The sequence below is a fragment of the Eumetopias jubatus genome, unplaced genomic scaffold, assembly GCF_037043125.1.
Source record: "Eumetopias jubatus isolate StellerSeaLion01/CBP00866 unplaced genomic scaffold, mEumJub1_p1.0 scaffold_10, whole genome shotgun sequence".
NCBI lineage: Eukaryota > Metazoa > Chordata > Mammalia > Carnivora > Otariidae > Eumetopias > Eumetopias jubatus.
In genome coordinates this window covers 54373980-54390951 of record NW_028274816.1, presented here as the reverse complement: position 1 = coordinate 54390951, position 16972 = coordinate 54373980, and the positions used below count along the sequence as shown (strand labels likewise).

The window sequence follows — 16972 nt, the reverse complement described above, 5'->3', positions numbered from 1 at the left end:
GAAAGACATGTACCATATGACCTCACTCATATGAGGAATTCTTAATCTCAGGAAACAAACTGAGGGTTGCTGGAGTGGTGGGGGGTGGGAGGGATGGGGTGGCTGGGTGATAGACATTGGGGAGGGTATGTGCTATGGTGAGCGCTGTGAATTGTACAAGACTGATGAATCACAGATCTGTACTTCTGAAACAAATAATGCAATATATGTTAAGAAAAAAAAGAAGAAGATAGCAGGAGGGGAAGAATGAAGGGGAGTAAGTCGGAGGGGGAGACGAACCATGAGAGACGACGGACTCTGAAAAACAAACTGAGGGTTCTAGAGGGGAGGGGGGTGGGGGGATGGGTTAGCCTGGTGATGGGTATTAAAGAGGGCACATTCTGCGTGGAGCACTGGGTGTTATGCACAAACAATGAATCATGGAACACTACATCAAAAACTAATGATGTAATGTATGATGATTAACATAACAATAAAAATTATTTAAAAAATATTTTGGTGCTTAAATTATTCCAGATTTGGCCAGTGAGAGTCTCTTTACTTTTCCTGTGACACACCCATTTTTTAAAAGCACTTCCTTGCTGGCATAGGATATTTCAGGCTCATGTTGTACATATCCTGCTCCACTTCTGGGTATTTATGCAAAGAAAACAAAAACACTAACTTGAAAAGATATCTGCACCCCTCAGCATGTTCATTGCAGCATTATTTACAATACCCAAGATATGGAAACAACCCAAATGTCCACTGATGGATGAATGAGTAAAGAAAGTGTGTAAATTATATTGCATTTAAAATTTCTGTTTCCATGTTTTTTATTGCTAGTATATAGGGATGCAGTTGAATTCTGTGTGTAGATCTTGTATCTTGAGACCTTACTGAACTCACTTGTTGGTTGTAGGAGTATTTTGTTTTTGTTTTTTTTGTATGTCATTTAGGATTTTCTTCATAGACCATCATGACACCTACAGATAGAGACAATTTTATGTTTTCTTTTCTGATATGTATGCCTTCTATTTCCTTTTCTTGACTTATTGCATTGGCTAGAACGAGCAGTACTCTGTTGAATAAGAGTAGTGAGACCAGACAATATGATTTATTTATAATTTTAGGAGGGAAGAATTCATTCTTCTACCATCAAGTATAATGTTAGCTGTAGTGTGTGTGTGTGTGTGTGTGTGTGTGTGTAGATATTCTTTTTTAAGTTGAGGAAATTCACCTCCATTCCTAGTTTTCTGAGAGTTTTTATCATGAACAGATATGAATTTTCTCAAATGCTCTTTCTGCATCAATTTATATTGCTCTGTGATTTTTCTTTATTATTAACGTTAATATGTTGGATGACATTGCTTGGTTTTCCAAACATAAAACCAGTCTTGGATCCCTGGAATAAACCCCACTTGATGATGGTGTATGATTCTTTCTATATATTTCTAAAGTCTATTTGTTAATATTTTGTTCAGAATTTTTGTGTCTGTATTCATGTGGAGATATGGCCTGTAATGTTCTTTCTTTGTTTTTGTACTATCTTTGGTTTTGGTATCAGGGTAATATTGGCTTCATAAAATGGATAGGGAAGTATTTCTCCCCCTCTTCTATATTCTGGAAGAAATTGTGTAAAATTGCTGCTGATTCTTTAAACAATTGGTAGAAGCCTCATGTAAAACCATCTGGGCCTGGAGATTTCTTTTTCTGGAGTTTAAAATTGCAAAATCAGTTTCTTTAATTGTTATAGGGCTCTTCGAATAATCTGTTTCATCTTGGGTTAGTGATGGTAGGTTGTGATCTTTGAGGAACTGGTTCATTTCCTCTAAATGGCTAAATTTATGTGTGTAGAGCTATTTGTCATATTCCCTTATTATCCCTCTGTTGTCAGTGGGACCTGGTGACATTATAAATGTGCTGTTCAGTTTCCAAATGTTTGGAGAGTTTGCTGTTATCTTTCTGTTAGTTATTTCCAGTTTGAGTCCACTGTGTTCAGAGAACACACTACACTGTATGATTTCCATTTTGTTAAATTTATTGCGGTTTGTTTTATGGTCCAGGATATGATTTATCTTGGTATGTGTTCCATGCATGTTTGAAAAGAATGTGCATTTTGCTGTTGTTGGGTAGAGTGTTCCATTAAGTATCGATTAGATCTTGCTGGTCAGTGGTGGTGTTGTGGTCCAGCTCCATCCTTGCTGATTTCCTATCTAGTTGTTCTACCAGTTCTTGAGAGTAGTGCTGAGCTACCAAACTCCAAAGAGGGTTGTGGGAAAGGGAGGTGGGTGGGGGGATGGGGTAACTGGGTGATGGGCAGTAAGGAGGGCATGTGATGTGATGAGCATTGGGTGTTATACACTACTAATGAATCATTGAACACTATGTCAAAAACCAATGATGTTGGCTAATTGAATTTAGATAAAAAAACTACAATTGTGGATTTATCTATTTCTCAATTCAGTTCTATCAGTTTTTCTTCACATAGTTTTCAGCTTTGTTGTTTGGTGTGTACACATTTAAGGTTGCTGTGTTTTCTTGTTCTTTTATCATTATGTAATGTCCTTTTCTGTCCCTGGTACTCTAAAGTCCACTTTATCTGATAGTAATATAGCCACTCTGGCTTTCTTTTGAATAACATATGCAAGGTGTATCTTTTCCCATTCTTTTATTTTCAAGAAGACATTTTATTGTATTTGAAGTGAGCTTATTATTATAAAGTTTATATATTATATAGTTGGCTCATTTAAACAATAGTCCTGGGGCACCTGGGTCGCTCAGTCGGTTGAACGTCTGACTCTTGACTGTGGCTCAGGTCATGATCTCAGGGTCATGAGATCAAGCCTCATGTTGGGCTCCATGCTCAGTGCGGAGTCTGCTTGGGATTCTCTCCCTCCCTCTGTGTGCGCCCCCCCCACCCCGCTCTCTCGCTAAAATAAATAAATAAATAAATAAATAATAAAAAATATTAAAAAAAATACAGTCTTCATTGTAAATTAAGACTTTTTCAGTTGCCTTTTATAAACAGAGTTGTCCCAGTATCGGTACAGCTAATTCTTTGCACATGGTTACAATAATTTCATTAGAAATAATTATAAAAAGTGGAACCACAAGGTCAAAAGGTATACATATTTTAAAGCTTTTGGTCTGTACCGCCAAACCATCTTCAAAGAAGAGTTTTACTAATTTGTAACCTAGGTGTAAGAGTCTTCACCTGGGCTCTGCAGTTGGTCCTCAGAGTAGCCCATAAGCACCTGAAATTAGACGCCAGTGTGTGGATGCGTGTGTTTTCTGGGGAGAGGATCTGGGATCCACTCTTCAGTGGAGTGGGTGAGTCCTTGTTGTGTGTGTGAGTGTGTGTGTTCCCATCAGACTTGGGGCTGGTGCCAGGTATGCTCACTTTGGAATCCTCAGAGTCAGCAGTGGGTGTTTTCAAGGTCCAGGGCAGCATTTCTTGCCACTGATAATTCCTGGGCCTCCAGATCCCCTCTGGCCCTATCACCCTCAGTTCCTCTTTTCTCCTCCCCAGAGAAATGACACCAGCCCTGGGTGGCAGCCCAGAACCTGGGCCCATTGGAGCACATGGACTCCTTGAAGTAGAGGGGTAGACTGTGGCTGGCATGGTTGTGGGTGGGAACCAGGAAGAGGGCCCTCTCTAGAACCTGGCCATGGTGGCCAGGACCATAAGATATAAATTTCTGTTGCTTGTAAGCTCCTTGAGTTTGACATGTGTCTCCCCAAAACAAGGATGTGATGATCCAGTGGTTTCTGAACATCGAGCTGATTTGGGAAGGGGATGGACCAGTGATCTCTACGGATGGCAGGGCCCTTACCATTCCCACAGTGACACGCAATGACTCTAGCACCTACCACTGTGAGACCAGGACCCACCTGGGGTCCAGGCTCAGTGGAGCCCTTGTGGTGGGTGTGGCCTGTGCGTATGGGTTTCCCTGCCCCATTACAGACCCACCTCTGAGACACAGGGTACCTCCCTCTCAACCATCCACTGGTTCATCCACTGTTTATAGCTAAGAACTGGGGCTGTTTAGAGCAGGGGCTATACAGACTGACTGGATTCAAATCTGGGCTCTGCTCTTTCTTAGCTGGTGACCTTGGGCAAGTTACTCCACCTTTCTGTGCCTCAGTTTCCTCATCTGAAAAGTGGGACTCACAATAGTATCTACTTCCGCGAGTCTTTGGGGGGTTAGAGTTAGTTCACGTAAGAAGAACAGTGCCTGGCACGTATGTCCTGTTCTCTCGCAAGTTCATTCACCATGTTTGTTTGTTTGTTTTTGAGGGGTGGGGGAGGCAGAGGGAGAGAGAGAATCTCAAGCAGACTCCACGCCCAGCTCAGAGCCCGTCATGGAGCTCAATCTCATGACCCAGAGATCATGACCTGTGCCAAAATCAAGAGTCCAACACTCAGCTGACTGAGCCACCCAGGCGCCCCTACCATGTATTTATTTAACAGGCACTTACTGAGCCTTTATTATGTAACTACTTAGGGACTTGCAGACTCGTCCTACCTGAGGTCCAAAGTCAGACAGAGACCACGGACTTCAATCTCCCAGAAATTCCAGACCTTAGAACACCAGTATTTGCAGAACTGAGAGGACCTTCATTCTACAAACAATAAAACCAAGAAAGGGAGGGGCTCAGCCAAGATCTCATAGTGTTGGGAGTAAAGATGGGAACTTGAACCCAGCTTTCTCCCCCTCCCCATCCTGCTCTCTTAAAAAAATATGAGCTCCACTGGAGGCTGAAGGTTACTCTAGTCAATGCAGTGAACCTAACAGGCAAGCGTCCCTATCCTCACGGAGCTGCAGCTCCACGAGGGGCCGTGAGGGACACAGACACAACAGTGAGGGAGTTGCTGTAGTAGTGGGTTCATGCATTCATTCATCGGACAAACCTTTAGGTTGTGTCACTGCGTGCCCCCCTCAACGTGTGGGGCTTCCAGCCCTGACCTAAATGCACAGCCTGGTAGGAGGGGGAGGACAGTGGTCCTTACTCTCCATACTCTTCCCAATTAGAATGTTTTTCTCTTGGTCCAAACGGCCCTGACACTCCCACCGTGACCTCACCAGACCCAGATTTTTTAAAAAAAGATTTTCTTTTTTTATTTGACAGAGAGACACACAAAGAAAGAGGGAACACAAGCAGGGGGAGTGGGAGAGGGAGAAGCAGACTCCCCGCTGAGCAGGGAGCCCGATGTGGGGCTCGATCCTAGGACACCGGGATCGTGACCTGAGCCGAAGGCAGACGCTTAACGATGAGCCACTCAGGTGCCCCATAGACCCAGATTCTGTGATTTGTTCCAACCTCACCCTAGTCTGCTTGGCTGACTCCCAGCCCCCCTACCCAGTACATGTGGAGCATGTACTGATGGCCAGACCCTCTTTATTCCCAGTCTCTCCAGGGCACATTCAGAGGTCTATACCTGCAAGGCCTCAAACTCCACTTCCAGCTTGCACAGCAGTGTGGATGCCAGCATCACTGTCTCAACTATTGCTATGGTCTGAATGTTTGTGTCCCCTGCAAATTTAGATGTTGAAATCCTAACCCCCAAAGTGATAGTGTTGGGAGGTGGGGCCTTTGGGAGGTAAGGAGGTCATGAGGTCGGAGCCTCATGAATGGGATAAGTGCTTTTTATAAAAGAGGCTCCAGAGAGATTCCCTAGCCCCTTCCGCCAAGTGAGGACACAGTGAGAACCAGGAAGAGGGCCCTCTCTAGAACCTGCCCATGGTGGCCAGGACCATGAGATATAAATTTTTGTTGCTTGTAAGCTACCTAGTCTGTGTTTTCTTACAGCAGCTCAAACGGACTAAGACAAGTATGATGCTAGGTTTGAGGGTTATTGGTTAAAAGGGAAATCCCCAAAATTAAAAATAGAGAAAGAAATCAAGAGAAAAATCATTCCCTGCCCCAGAACTTTATTGGTGGAGACTGGTTTTATTTTCTTTTTAGGATTCACTTCTTGGCTGTTGCACGTCTCTATACATCCAGCAAGATTTTTCTAACCCGTGTTAGGCAAAATGAGTTTTTACATTCTTAAACCAACAAACTGACTCTTAGTTGTAGGGATTGCTTTTTTAAAATATTGTATGCTACCTTTTCATGTATATATATATTTTTAAAAGGTTCTATTTATTTGACAGAGAGATAAAGAGCACAAGTAGGCAGTGCGGCAGGAAGAGGCAGAGGGAGAAGCAGGCTTCCCGCCGAGCAGGGAGCCGACACCGGGCTTGATCCCAGGACCCTGGGATCATGACCTGAGCTTAACCATCTGAGCCACCCAGGCACGCCTTTTCATATATTTTTGAAATATTTATTTATTTGAGAGAACGTGCGAGAGAGTGCACAAGCATTGGGGAGGGGCAGAGGGAGAGGGAGAAGCAGACTCCCCGCTGAGCAGAAAGCCCAACACTGACACAGCCACTTAACCCACTGAGCTGCCCAGGCGCCCTCTACCTTTTCATATTTTAAATAAATTTCACAATAGTTGTAGGAAAAGTAAAGTATACAGATAAGCAAGAAGGAGCAAAAGCTTGTCTACAGTTAAGCCTCCCAAATACAATGATGTGGCTTTTCTAATTCCCTTATTTTAGTAACTGTATTTAAATATATATATTTAAAGATTTTATTTATTTGAGAGAGAGTGAGCATGAGCAGGAGGGAGGGGCAGAGGGAGAGGGAGAAGCAGACTCCTTGCTAGCAGGGAGCCTGATGAGGGACTCAATCCCATCCTGAGCAGAAGGCAGACGTTCAAGCAACTGAGCCACCCAGGCACCCTAAATATATGTATTTTTTTTTTTTGACAGTAAATGCAGTCGTTTATTACAGGGCCACAAAGTACATTCCAAACCTGATCTGACGCAAGCAGTATCCCTCAACAAAGACCACAGTCTGAATGTTGCCTGTGGAAACTATGAGAGCCTAGAATACTGCAAAGATGTGCTTCTTTACAGTGCTGAGAAACCACGTGGAGACACAGATTTATGGCAGGTACACAGAGAAATCTTAACCAGAAAGCATGTCAAGGACCAGCCCCCTTTACCCTTATATACTCCAGCCAGTGCGTCCCAACCACGTTGGAGAGCCACCGCGCCTCATCTATCGAAGGGTACACGATCTCTTTCAATTTACGCAGGGACTCTCTCATCACGTGGATGTTGTGGATCTCCAAGAACACGAGCTCTGCGTTGGCGTAAGCACTTTCCCTCTCGTACCCCCCACCCTTGGCCTTGTTGGTATCAGCGACACTGTTTTGTCGGGCATCGAAGATGGTAAGTTTGTGAGACTGTGCGTTAGCATCCATTATCGTTTGCAAGTATTTTTCATCTTCTTTGCAGCGTTTATCACTGGGACCCACAAGTGGCTGGCTGCAACGGGTAATTGTTGCCTGACTTTCTGGATGAATCCACGATAACACCGGGACTCTGCCTTTTGCTCGAAAGGCTGCCACTTTTGAAAGGTCAGCATCTTTCACACTAGTTGGCACGACAATGACAGCAGGGTAGGTGTCACAGAGCTCATAGTTACTGTTCACTTTGGATATTTTCCAGCTCTCATTTGGCAAGCCCTGTCTCTTATATTCAGATACAGGATCATAAACTTTCCACCCATTCGTTGGAAATTTTTCTTTGTCGTTGAATGCAAAGAGTGTCTGCCCATTGGAAAGAGGAAATGCAAGTTTGTTGAGGTTTTCAAATATCCCAAGTTTACTCTGTTCTTCCTGCTTATAAGCAAGTCGCAAGTTCCTCATATCCTTGCACACAATCTCTATGCCACAGGAACTGTCCCCGTGGCTCTGCGCTCCAATCTTCTCAACTCTGCTAATCACACCAAGGGGAACATCGAGGACAAACTTCGGGTCCCTTTCTACATTCTTGAAGTACACCTTAAAGTCAGTCACCGACAGGCTTCCACTCACTGCTCCCATAAATGGGCAGATGTACATGACGTCTTTCACAGTGGCCTTGATGGATTCTCCTGGAAAGAGTGGCGTTTCTTCCATCTGTGCCAGCTTATTTCCGTCTCTTAGAGCCTTGTAGTCTCTGGATACATTTTCGGATGTCACTGAACCTGAAATCTGACTAGAAATTGTAGCAGCTATAAGCTGTTTACACCATTCAACATGTGATCCTGTAGGACTGTCCAGAGTCTCCACGCTGGGCTGCCAGGAGCCGGCGGCAGGAGGTCCCCAGCGCCCTGAGGGGGCCTCCTGCCGCCCGCTGGGCCGGGACCCAGGCCCCCGCCGCCCTCGCTGCCGGCCGCTGCCGCCGCCACCGGCCTGTCCATGGCGCGCCCGGCCCGCCGCCACGAGTAAGCCGCAGCGAGAGGGGAGCGGCGCCCGGAAGGGCAATATATATATTTTAAACAAAAATAGTACCATACTCTATTTGCCATTCTTTTACCTGTTTTTAAACTTTAATCTTCTAATCTTTAATATTCTTCTATGTTAATATAGAGCCACATTACATCCTACATTTGGAGTCTTTAATGAACGCAGGCTATATATTCGGTGTTGAAAAATTAGACAGTGAAGATATTTTTTGAAAGGAAAATAAAAAAACCCTATAATTCCAGAGATGACCACAGTTAATATTTTGGTATATGCTCTTATAGAGTCATTCCTGTGCCTATTTATTATAAATTAATAAAAACATGTGCATTTTCTCTTACACAAGGAGAATGTACTATGCGTGCTATTTTGCAACCAGTTTATCAGTTTAACAAAATTTCATGAATATTGATTTAGAACAACACACATCAATCCACAGTGCAGCCTTTAATGACCCCGTGTATCCGCTTTATGGGTGTGGGGTAACCAGCTTGGCCAGTGTCCTGTGGCAGAGCATATAGGCCCCTCCTGTGGGCTTTGTCTGGTCTTTTCCCATTCACGCGAAAAATATTCCAAATACCTGGTTTTGAAAGGGACTTTCCAGTCCTAAGACTCAGGCCTATTCTGCTTTACCTCCAATTTTGTGTTTATTCAGTGTTTTTAAATTTCCAGGAAATATTTGCTTTTAAGAGTCATACCACTCTGATCTCTTAAAAATGTATTTACAATAGTAACATTGTATGTCAACTATACTTCAATTAAAAAATGTAAAAAAGTACATAATTACATAAAATCTAGAAGAAATCATATCAGGTTCTAGACCTCTGTCTTCTTTGTGGAGTGGGGTTGACCATGCGTATACCAGGGGAGGACTAGAAATTACCAGAAGGAGATTTCTCTTATTTCCAGATCAGAAGTTTCCCATTCACCCTGTGGGTTTATTGGGAAAGAGATGGGGCATCTCAGACTTCTTGTAGGGTCAGCTGGTCTTGGAGTCTTTCTCTTTAGAAGGGAGGGACCCTAATGCAGAGCTGGGATTGGGGAAGGTAGCCAGGATTGTGATGGGCAGATTGGAGATGCAGACTCCAGAGCCTGAGAGGCTGACACAGTTTCACAGGTGAGTTTCGCAGACAGGTGAGGCAGTGGGGCAGAGAGAAGGGACCAGAGAGCAGAGTTAATTAAAACATGGAACCCACAGGATTTGGTGACTGACTGGGTGTTGGAGGTGAGTTAGGGAAAGGAGGGCATCCAGGAGGATGTCTAGATGTTTGAATTTTAGAGGGAAAAAAGAAAATGGAGGGAGGGAGGCCTGCTCACCCTGAGTGAGGAATTGGGTGTCTGTCCCACAGCCGGAGGAGGCTGAGGCATTTCTGGATTGTGGAAACTCCTTCTGTGGGTAGGGTTTATCAAGGTTTCATTTCGTTTTTGTTTTCTTTTTCTTTTCTTTTCTTTTCTTTTTACAGTGAGGGCAAGGATTTTATTAATAAATGATACTGATTAATTAGATCTCTATATGAAAAAAAATTCATCTCTACCTCACTGCACACAAAATTTTCAATTCCAGGTATATCATACATCCAAATGTGAAAGATAAAACAGGTAGCGACTTCTTTCTAGATACGTCTCCTGAGGCAAGGGGAACAAAAGCGAAAATAAACTACTGGGACTTGATCAAAATATCGTGTAACGTTTCTTCTGGCCAGTAATCTCCTTTAAGGTTTCTTATTTTTCAGGGAGGTGGAGGTGTCGTCCGCATCGTAACAGCCTTCAAGACCCTGCCCAGAGGTGCTACATCCTTCCAAATCCAAGAGGAGAAACTGAGGCTTGTGGCAGAGGTCAGCTATTTCAACAGATGTGAGGTTATTTGCATAGTAAAGTAGAAGATTGCAATCATTCCCCGATCACTTTCATTTTAAAAAAAATGCGTTAGAGAAAGTCAATGATCATATGGTTTCACTTATTTGTGGAACATCAGGAATAGCAGGGAGGACATTAGGAGAAGGAAGGGAGAAATGAAGGGGGGGGATCGGAGGGAGCGATGAACCATGAGAGACTATGGACTGAGAAACAAACTGAGGGTGTTAGAGGGGAGGGGGTGGGGGGGATGGGTTAGCCCGGTGACGGGTATTAAGGAGGCCACGTACTGCGTGGAGCACTGGGTGTTAATGAAAACAACAAAGCGTGGATCACTACATCAAAAACTAATGATGTATGGTGACTAACATACATAATAAAATAAAATTTAAAAAAATTTAAAAATGCATTAGAGATTTTCATGATGAGTAAGACTTCCATGTGGGTTAATAGACTACCTCCACAACATTTATCCAACAATTAAGGTGTGTTAGGATGAAGAACACCCTCTTCCGGGTTTCATGCTTTCTTTCCATACCATGGGTTACCCTATAGAAACCATGGCTTGTGTGGCTTGGTTCCAGAGTGGAATTGCATTGAAAAATTCATGGTCCAAATGGGAATTCCAGGCTTAATCCCCTTTCTCAAAGGACATACAGGGGTACGAACATGGTCCCTGGCAACTTTGGCCAGTGTCCTCACGTCATCAGTTTGTCTCTAACATCCTACCATTCCTGAGGGCCTCTCGCTTTCCACCACAGAGCTCTCCCTCTCCCTCATCCATGCTTTCCTGTCTCCACCACCTCCGTCAGATGGAGTTTTCATGGCTGGCCTGATTATGGAAGACTGGGAACTCTTTTCTTCCTTGTTGCTGGATAAGAGCGAGGTAACGTACAAAATTGTTGGTGCATGATCTGAAGGTGAACTTAAAGCATCCTGTAGGCAACAGGCTACATATAAAGAAGATCTGAAGCATTTTGCTATCTAATTGGTGGTGCCCCAGGTTCTAGAGGTCATGGCTCAGACTCAGTGTGGTGGGGTGCAGATTGTTATGGTGATAGAGGGGGTAGGACTGGGAGAGTGTTGGTGAGTTATCCTGGTGGCCAGGGGAGAATATCTCAGCTAGAGAAGCTTCTGGGAAGGTTTCCTCCTTTGAACTGTGGCTGAGAAGTGATGTGTCCATTCCTATGTTGCCTGTGGGCATTGTAAGCTCAGTAAAATGCCTGAGTGTCTGTGGGCTAATCTTTTGTCTGTCATCTCTGTTGTCCTAAAAATTTACAGTCATGGCAACAAGTATGGTGTAGTGGTCCTGGTGGTGCAGGATGATTGTGTGTGTGTGTGTGTGTGTGTGTGTGTGTGTGTGTGTGTGTGTGTGTGTGTAGAGGTTCTTAGTTATGGATTTTTCCAATCATGTCTTTGGGATGTTGGGATTATATCACCTGGGCCCTTGTATACACTATCCTTTCCCTTCTCCTTTATACTTCTCCTGCTTTTCCTACACCGTGGGCCCAAAGAGTCAATGGTACAAAATTGAGTTTCCCAGGTGCTCCAAGAAGACTCAGCTCTATGACCCTGGAGAAAAACTTCACCTTCTCCTCTGGGCCTCAGTTTCTCCATGTAGAATAGAAGGGAACTAGATAGAAATCTCTTTTTAAATGGAGTAATAGTGTTGAGTAGACTCCTCAAAGTGAGTTTTACAAGTTTTACTATCCTTTAAGACAAAGGACACAAACCCCATTAACTCTAAGTTTCTAAAAGATCAGGGTTCTGATCCCAAGGTAAGCAATTCAAATAAACATTTCCAATGGTGATGGAACAAGATACCAACTGGGGGGCATTAAGCTACAAAAACCATAACTGTTACTTTACAAGGTGCCCCAGGCTTATTTCATGGCTCAACGAAATCCTTCTGCCCATCCCTCCATCCTTAATTTATTGAATATCTTCCCCAGGATTCTACCTCATGGTCTCAAGATGGCTGCCTCAACTCTAGATATCCGGCCCTCATACCACATCATGGTGATAAGCAGAAGAGATGCCCATGCCCCAATCTGTAAATATGTTACAAATCTGTGGATATGTTACGTGACATAGCAAGAGGAACTTTGCAGATGTAATTAGGGTTCGTACTTCAAGATAGGCAGGTAGCCTGGATTATCCAGGTGGGCCCAGTTGAACACCACCACCCTTCAAAGCAAAGAACTTGTTCCAGCTGGGAGCAATAGAGAGATCCGGCAGAAAGAGAAGCCAGAGAAATTCCAAGCATGAGACAGATTTGTCGTGCGTTGCCGGCCCTGAGATGCAGGGCTCTTGTGCTAGGACTGGGTGGGGGGAGGCAGGAGCCAAGGGTGGCCCTCTGCTGGGTCACCAGCAAGGGAACAGGGACCTCAGTCTTACAACTCCAAGGAACTGGGTCCTGCCAACACCCTGAATGAGCTTGCGAGTGGATTCTTCCCACTCACAAGGGGGCCCAGCCGGGGACACCTTGATGTCAGTGGTGAAACTTGCAGAGCCAGGCTGGACTTCTGACCCACAGATCTGTGACATAATGAATTTATGTTGTTATAAACCACTGAGTTTGTGGTGGTTTGTTATGATCTGTTATGGCAGCAATAGGGAACTCACACAGTTATTCATTCATTCATTCATTCATTCATACATTTGATAGAGAGCACAAGCGGGAGGGGAGCAGGAGAGGGAAAAGCAGACTCCCTGCTGAGCAAGGAGCCCCATGCAGGGCTCGATCCCAGGACCCTGAGATCACGACCTGAGCCCAAAGCAGACACTTCACTGACTGAGCCACCCAGGCGCACCACACAGTTATTTAATTACAGGAAGCAGGTGATGGCTCTTTGGGACACCGCCTCTATTTTTTCAGAAGTGAATTAATTCCCAGGAGCCCCCAGACACGTGCTTGATTCACCTTGTCACTTCCTTCAAGTTGTTGCTTGAGACTCGGTGAGTCTCCCAGGGTTGTCCTGCGTCCTGCATGTCCGTCCATCCGGTGGCCCCTTGCCCTGACCCCTCATGTCATGCAGCACTTTCTAACATAGATGATTCAGTTATTTAATCACATGTCCTGCCTGTTGTCTGTCTCCCTCTGCCTCTGCCCATCCTTGCATCAAAGGTGATTTCTTTTGTTTGTTTGTTTGTTTTGGTTTGGTTTTTTAAATTTTATTATGTTAATCACCATACATTACATCATTAGTTTTTGATGTAGTGTTCCATGATTCATTGTTTGCATATAACCCCCAGTGCTCCATGCAGTACGTGCCCTCCTTAATACCTATCACCAGGCTAACCCATCCCCCCACCCCCTCCCCTCTAGAACCCTCCGTTTGTTTCTCAGAGTCCATAGTCTCTTATGGTTCCTCTCCCTCTCCAATTCCCCCCCTTCATTTTTCCCTTCCTACTATCTTCTTTTTTTAAAAAACATATAACGTATTATTTGTTTCAGAGGTACAGGTCTGTGATTCATCAGTCTTACACAACTCACAGCGCTCGCCATAGCACATACCCTCCCCAATGTCCATCACCCAGCCACCCCATCCCTCCTGCCCCCAACCACTCCAGCAACCCTCAGACTGTTTCCTGAGATTAAGAGTGTCTTACGGTTTGTCTCCCTCTCTGGTTCCATCTTGTTTCATTTTTTCCTCCCTTCCCCCATGCTCCTCTGTCTTGTTTCTCAAATTCCTCATATCAGTGAGATCATATGATACTTGTTAAAAGGTGATTTCTTTAAGGGCAGAGGTCTGTATTTGTTTCGTTTGCTGGTGTGCTTTAAGCACCTAAAACAGTGCCTGGCACAGAGTAGGGCCAAATAAATCTTTGCTGAGTGAAGTGGGGTGGGGGAGGGCAGCCATCGGGAGGCAGTATGGGTTGGGACGTCAGTGGAGGCCATGCCTGGCAAGACACGGCCTTGAACCAGCCTGCATGAGGCTGGTAGGTAAGGGTGTGGGGGCAGGAGGGCCCTGGGTTTATTTTCACCCGTCAGAAACAAAGCGAAAGTTGTACGACAGGGAGGGGCCTGGAAGTTCCTCTTTCTTGTTGGGGCAAGAAAACACAGAACCTGCCCTGGGGAGGGTGAGGAGGGGATTTTGGGAGAGAAAACCCCGCTCTTGTGTGAAGGGGCAGATTTGAGGAGAAGTCCACTCCAGTGGCGGCTCTCTCCTCTTGGGTGGGGTGGAGGGGAGGCAGGGGGAGGGCCTCGGGATGGGAGCAGGACTGAGCAGAGGGGTCAGGAGGGAAGCCCAGCTGAGGGGTGGGTGGGTGGTCAGAAGACCCAGAAACCCCAGGAAGAACAAGATGGGAAACAGAGGCCTTGAGTGCCAGGCGCGCCTGGCACAGGGAGCCGCAGACAGTGGGAGCGTGGTGGGCTGATGTGGCCACAGGTGTTAATTGAGTTGGGGGTGCCGAGGAGATGAGGCTGGGGGTAGCCAGAAGCCACATTAGGACCTTGGAAGGCAGGACAGATGGTGGTTGAGAGCCAGGTAGACCAGAACCTGTGGCCTGACCTTAGGCAAGTCATCTCCCCTCCCTGAGCTTTGGTGTTTTTAACTACGAGATGGAATAAAACTATCCCCTAACCTACTTGACTTTTCATTTTTCTTTTTTTTAATAATTTTTTATTGTTATGTTAATCACCATACATTACATCATTAGTTTTGGATGTAGTGTTCCATGATTCATTGTTTGTGCATAACCCCCAGTGCTCCACGCAGAACGTGCCCTCCTTAATACCCGTCACCAGGCTAACCCATCCCCCCACCCCCCTCCCCTCTAGAACCCTCCGTTTGTTTCTCAGAGTCCATCGTCTCTAATGGTTCGTCTTCTTTATAAAGATTTTATTAATTTATTTGACAGAGCAGGAGCAGAGGCAGAGGGAGAAGCAGGCTCCCCACTGATCAGGGAGCCCAACATGGGGCTCGATCCCAGGACCCCGAGATCATGACCTGAGCCAAAGGCAGATGCTCAACCAACTGAGCCACCCAGGTGCCCGACTTGTCATTTTTCCTTAGCCTGTATCACTTGATATTTCACATAGCTTACCTGCTTATTACGCTCATTGTTTATCATCTCTCTCCGCCCTGGAACCAGGTTTTCTGTCCATTTTGTCCCGAGCACCTGGAGCAGGCACAGGAGGTGCTCAGGACGTGTGTGTTGAATGACTGAGTGAGGGCGCACGTCCTCCCAGGGGCTGCTGTCATCACAGTCCCACCACCTAGTGGAGATTCACACGGACTGAACGCTTACTCCGGGCCAGGCACTTTCCCAGCATTAAGTCATTTCATCCTCACAGACGTCTTGTTTGTCCCCGTCTGCAGATGGGACAAGGAAGCTCACAGGTGACGTAACCTTCCCGACAAACCACAGCTGGGGCATGGCGAACTCAGACACAGCCTCGCTCTCATAGCTGTAGAGCCTCTGAAGAGCCAAAAACATCCCCACCCCATCTTAGAACCGAGGAAAGTGGTCACGAGGGAGGCAGATTGACACGGCTGGCAAGTGGAGGGGCCAGGATTTGCATCCCTGCATTTTGTCTCCAGAGCCAGTTTGCTCAGCCTCATGTGTCCCTGAAGCAGGTACTTGGTGACTGCCTGTGGCACGAAGGAGACCCAGACAAGCAGAAAGCTGAGGCAGCTGGGTGACCGAGTTCTCCTCGTGATGCCGAGGTGCCTCTCTTGCCCTAGGTAATCATTTTAGAGTTTTCTCAGCCTTCCCTTGAACCACCCACCCTCTCACTTCCTCTGTTCTGGGGCCTGAACTTCCTTCTGTGCCTCAAGCTCAGCAATCTCCCGCATGCTGCCCCCTCTGCCCACCGGACTCTCGCCTTACCCTCTCCTGCATCTTCCAGGTCTCCAGCTTGATGTCCTCTCCTCCAGGAAGTCCTCCCTGACCTCCAGTCTGGGTCAGGCGCCTCCTCTGGGCTCCCCCAGCTCAGCCCTGTGCACGCTGGGTTGGCACTGACTGAGGACAGGCATGTGAGCTCATGCTGGTAGGGCTGGGGATGTCTTGGTCACTACCGTGCCCCCAACGCTACTAAGTCACAGGGATCAGCACAAAAGAGGAGTTCAGGGAATGTTTGTTAATGAATGAATGAATACATGGATTGACGGTTGTTAATGGTGTTCCCTAACCCAGTTGATCACATTAAATCTTCCTGGTCTGGGTGCTCCCAAAGTCCAATAGCTTGTCTTGCCCATAGGGGATTAAAAAAAAAAAAAAAAGCAACTCTCCTGTATTGAACCTTGACTGTGTGCCCAGGTCTCAGCTCAGATGTCTGCTCTTTCAGGAAACCCTCCTTGCCCCTTCTCCCCAGGCGGGGTCAGGCACCCCCCGGGGCTCTCCCAGCCCAGCTCACTCTGCGCTTCCTGCTGTTTGTTTATGACCAGTATCATTTCAGCTCACTTACTATTTCCAGGCTGCTATGGCGAGCTTGGCACCGAGCCTGATTTTATTAAGCTCTCAACAACCGGGAGCTACCATCATTGTTTTGTTATCATCACTATTGACTTTCATTATCTCGGTTCCTGGTCTCCTTAACTCTAACATTCTGCAGTCGTCTCTGCCTGGCACCCCTTCTCCCCAGATTGCTCCTGCATCCTGGCAAAGAGGCGGGGAGGGGGGCTTAGGAGGAGGGGGCTGTAATTCTCAAGGGGACTCAGGGCAGGGATTTCTTTCTTCTTTTCCACCCTGGCGGAAACCCCAGGATTCCTGGGGCTCTCATACTCTGTGCTGGACAGAGGAAGGAAAGAGAGCCCTGGGGTAGAGTCGGGGGGTGGGTCCAAAGTT

General features: G+C 46.0%; 1 protein-coding gene across 1 annotated transcript; it reads right to left on the bottom strand.

Moving 5' to 3' along the window:
• Positions 1-6664: 6664 nt before the first annotated feature.
• Positions 6665-15432, bottom strand: LOC114197024 (phosphatidylinositol-3-phosphate phosphatase MTMR1-like). Its single transcript, XM_088027654.1, has 2 exons — positions 15230-15432; positions 6665-8078 (listed from the first exon to the last, which is right to left on the bottom strand). Exons 1-2 carry the CDS (start codon positions 15244-15246, stop codon positions 7019-7021), a joined length of 1077 nt encoding a protein of 358 aa, XP_087883780.1. The 5' UTR covers positions 15247-15432; the 3' UTR covers positions 6665-7018.
• Between the last annotated feature and the right edge of the window lie 1540 nt (positions 15433-16972).